The sequence below is a fragment of the Spinacia oleracea genome, chromosome 2, assembly GCF_020520425.1.
Source record: "Spinacia oleracea cultivar Varoflay chromosome 2, BTI_SOV_V1, whole genome shotgun sequence".
Taxonomy (NCBI): Eukaryota; Viridiplantae; Streptophyta; class Magnoliopsida; order Caryophyllales; family Amaranthaceae; genus Spinacia; species Spinacia oleracea.
Genome location: NC_079488.1, coordinates 60,407,295 through 60,411,238, shown reverse-complemented (window position 1 = coordinate 60,411,238; position 3,944 = coordinate 60,407,295). Strand labels below are relative to the sequence as shown.

Sequence of the window (3,944 nt, the reverse complement as noted above, 5' to 3'; positions counted from 1 at the left end):
TTTTTCTTTTGTTAAGCTTGGAGTCATATTAGGATGCTGCCTAGATATTTTTTTTGATTTTCTTTCATGTTTGGTATGTCTGGTACCCTGCTGGATATAACAGAAATAATGCTACTTAGTATTACTGTTTATGCAATTTGGAGGGAGAGGAATCTCAGGCGTCTTCAGAATGTACAAACTGATGAATCTCTATTACTGAAGCAGATTCAACTCAATACTTATATCAGATGCCTCCACTATCCTAAACTCTCTGGCTTAGTGCCTTAATTTTGGTCTCTGCTGGTTGAGTTTTGCTTCTGTTCGTTTAGTTGCGGACACAGTTCTGTTGCTTCTGCAGGGGCTTTTGGGTAGTGCTGGTCTGGTTTCAGGCTACTAGCTTTGGCAGGCTGCAAATGTTGTTCTGTTGTGTCTGCATTCAGTTTTGTTTGTGTTGTCTTATTCCTGGTTTTCTCCCTTGATCTGGTGTTTAGGTGCAGTCAGTCTGTTTTCTTAGTTTAGCTAGTGTTTCTGCTGAGTGCGGTTTGTTTGCTGCTGGCTAGTGCTCTAGTTCCTGGTTCAGCGTGTGTTGATGGGCTTCTGGTTAAATTTTGTGTCCTGTTGCTGTTGCTTTATTGTTGTTTACTGCTAGGGATGCGGGTTGTGCTCCCGTAGCTTTTGTCTCTTTTGCGTCGTTTGGTTGTTGTGTTGGTTTTTTTTTCTTCCCTTTGGTAATAAAATATCTCTATTTTACCCAAAAAAAAATAACAAAAAAGAGCAGAATAGTGAATAGTTGGCTTCTTAAAAAATCATTAGTTGTTTTTGTATCTTTTAATTTAAAGAAAAGAAAGGTTTGACTATATGATGAAGTGTCTTCATGGTGCATGATTACAATACACCTGCTCATATCCTCATACAACACTCAAAATATAACCTAATTCTCTAAAATTACCTGTTTCAAGATATGCTCATTATTTGTTTTTTCTTTTGTTAGAAAACAAGTTTGCAGAATTCAGAAAATCATCGAGAACTAGACAACATGCACACAGTTGGTCCTGTTTCTTTCGCCATGAAGCATGAAGAGATGGTGCGATATGCAATTCATATTGAGCTTAATTATAATGGTTTTGTAATGAAAAACTGATATATTTTGTTTTTCTTATAATTCATTTCTTAGTTACGGCAAGATGGTGTTGCACCATCAAAAAGAAAGATGTTTGAAGAGACTCGACGACGAAAGGAAGGAAAAACATATGATCGGCCTTATGATGATACTGAACAGAAGATAGTAATTATTATACAATTCTTGTATTTTAATATACATACAAACTAGCTATTGTATCATACACATTGAATTAACCAACTTATTTTCTTTAATATAGCAAGCAATGAGGAAGTTGGAAGCTTTGCAAGATGGACAAAGCAGTGATTCTCGTAAGGATTCATTTGTTGAAGTAATGGGGAATACACGTCGGGGATCAAAACTGTTAGTTGGACGTGGTGTCACTCGTATGTAGCTGAAGGAGAAGAAAACTAGTACTTCTTTGATTTTACCAGAGGAAGTCATGGAGAACATTAAAACTGTTGTTATTGCTGATGTGCAGAAGGATATAAGTGCTGAAAAAGAAGAGTTAGCAAAAGAAAAGGAAGTCCATGCTGCACAAGTTGCTACAGAAGCTGCTGAAATGCAAAGAAAGTCAAAGGAACTTGAATTAGAGGCCTTAAAACTACAACAAATGCGTAGGGAATTTGAAAGTCAACAAGAGAATATTACTCTTGATGTGATAGCTCTGTCAATTGCACAACTACGCAAAAAAGATCCTAGTTTGACACCTCAAATGATTGCAAAAGCTATAGTGTCAGCCACTGCAGATGGTCCATAGCATATAGGTTTCTTACCTACTGGTATGTTTTCTAATTCATAATATTCCTTCTCCGTATTTTTGTGCACCTGTTCCACAACGCAGTATTTTGCCTTCAAAACGCAGGAATGCTAAATTGTGAAATAATACAAAGAACATCAATAATGATCAAACCTTAGTAGGTTTAGAAAGCTATCATATCAATTCATCAAGGCATGATATATGTTCATGAAATGATTGAAGGTGTACAACAATATGTTCATGCAATAAATTGACAAGTACATATATCTAATCCGGTGGACCAAAGATCAATGGGGTCCATAATATATGTTTGATCGATCCATTTTTGGAGTTGGGTATTCAATACTGGCCCTATTATTAATATGAATTATATGTTTTTCCCTAAAATGAGAGTTTAGTATAGACGTATAGTTATGGTGGAAAAATGAGAGTTCAGTATAGAAATATAGTTATGGGAAAGTTTATTAATGTATAACCTGTGATTAGTGTGATAAGTCTGTAACCACTTTCTGAAATTCGTGTCTATACATTGAGCCAAGTATATAAAGGAGTACGTACTCCGTAATATGATACGGATTAATGTGATATGACCACAAAACTAGCTAGTTGTTGATACGAATGATGTATCAGGTCATTGCAACTAAGCAAAAGCAAGAGAATGTTGTTAACTTAACTTAATCGTTGGTAAATGAAACTGAGAATAGAAAGTATATGTTTTTATTCATTTATGTTTTGGCTTTATCTGTTGAAAGACGAGTCCATGGGAATTGTTTGGATGTCATAAACTGATAACTTTCAACTGCTAACAAATTTGGCCCTTTTTTTATGGGGCAGCAATCACTTGGGTTTTTTTCCAACTAAACAATTGCCCCACTCAGAAAAAGGAATGAGCTTTGAATGGTCCTACTTGGTAATTTCACCATGTACTTGGACGATTTCACCATAATTACTCCATGAATGTCCCTTCTGTTTTGTGCTTTAGCATAAATGCCATAAGGTGCTTATCGCCATATGGGCTGTTGATTGGTGCCTACTGTGTTTGTGAAATGGCATATAGAACCAGTTTTAAGGACTGCATGAAGTTGACCTCTTTTTTCTTTTGTTTTGCAAAACTCTTAGCTTGTTGTATATCATAGGTTGCCTTTGTAAACTTATTTGGTTAACAAGTTCATTCATTTTTTAAGGTTTATCTTTTGTCATTCATGTTGAGCTTATTTTTTCTTAAATATTTGGATTTTATTCATTGATATTGAATTCTTATTAAAATGTTATACTTGATTTGTTTGTTGTGCAGGATGGTGCATATAGTCAAGAAGTATGAGCTACTTTAAATATGTGGAGATTTATAGGGCACATAAATATTAGACAGGTTTTAAGAAATAAAGCTAACGTATAGGGATTATTGCAGGATTATTTAATTTTAATGGAGGTAGTTTTAGAACATTTTTTGAACCATTCAGACAATTGTAATAGATATTATTATTCTTATGAATTTACAAATTTTTAACTTATTTGTTATGAAAATCTTATTATATGTAGTTGACATTTATTACAGGTATATGGATAAATAAATCCATTGAGAATATAGCTATAGATCAATTGAAAACTTTGTATTACAGGTATATGGATAACTAAATCCATTGAGAATGTAGCTATAGATCAATTGAAAGCTTTGTATTACAGGTATATGGATAACTAAATCCATTTGAGAATGTAGCTATAGATAAATTGAAAGCATATAAACTCAATTTAAAGCGTTGCCATAAGCTAAATTGAAACCGTTGCTGTAAGCTCAATTGAAAGTGTTGCCATAAGCTCAATTGAAAGTGTTGCCATAAGCTTAATTGAAAGCGTTACCATAAGCTCGATTGAAAGTGTTGCTATAACTAAAACTAAAAGTGTTGCCATAACTCGATAGAAAATGTTGCTATAGGTACAATTAGATGTGTTACCATAAGTGTAAGAAAGTGTTGCTTTAGTTTTAAACTCCAACCAACAACCAACTAATAAGTGTTGCCTTAAGTTAGCAAAAACTGTTGCCTTAAACGTGTAAATGTTGGCTTAAGTTGTTGAATAACTGTTGCC

At 34.1% G+C, this 3,944-nt stretch overlaps 1 protein-coding gene across 1 annotated transcript; it reads left to right on the top strand.

Annotated features, from left to right (window-relative positions):
* The first annotated feature begins 1,175 nt into the window (after positions 1–1,175).
* Positions 1,176–3,293, top strand: LOC130466955 (uncharacterized). The gene is made up of 3 exons (XM_056835490.1): positions 1,176–1,430; positions 1,581–1,881; positions 3,154–3,293. Exons 1-2 carry the CDS (start codon positions 1,365–1,367, stop codon positions 1,857–1,859), a joined length of 345 nt encoding a protein of 114 aa, XP_056691468.1. The 5' UTR covers positions 1,176–1,364; the 3' UTR covers positions 1,860–1,881; positions 3,154–3,293.
* The last annotated feature ends 651 nt before the right edge of the window (positions 3,294–3,944 follow it).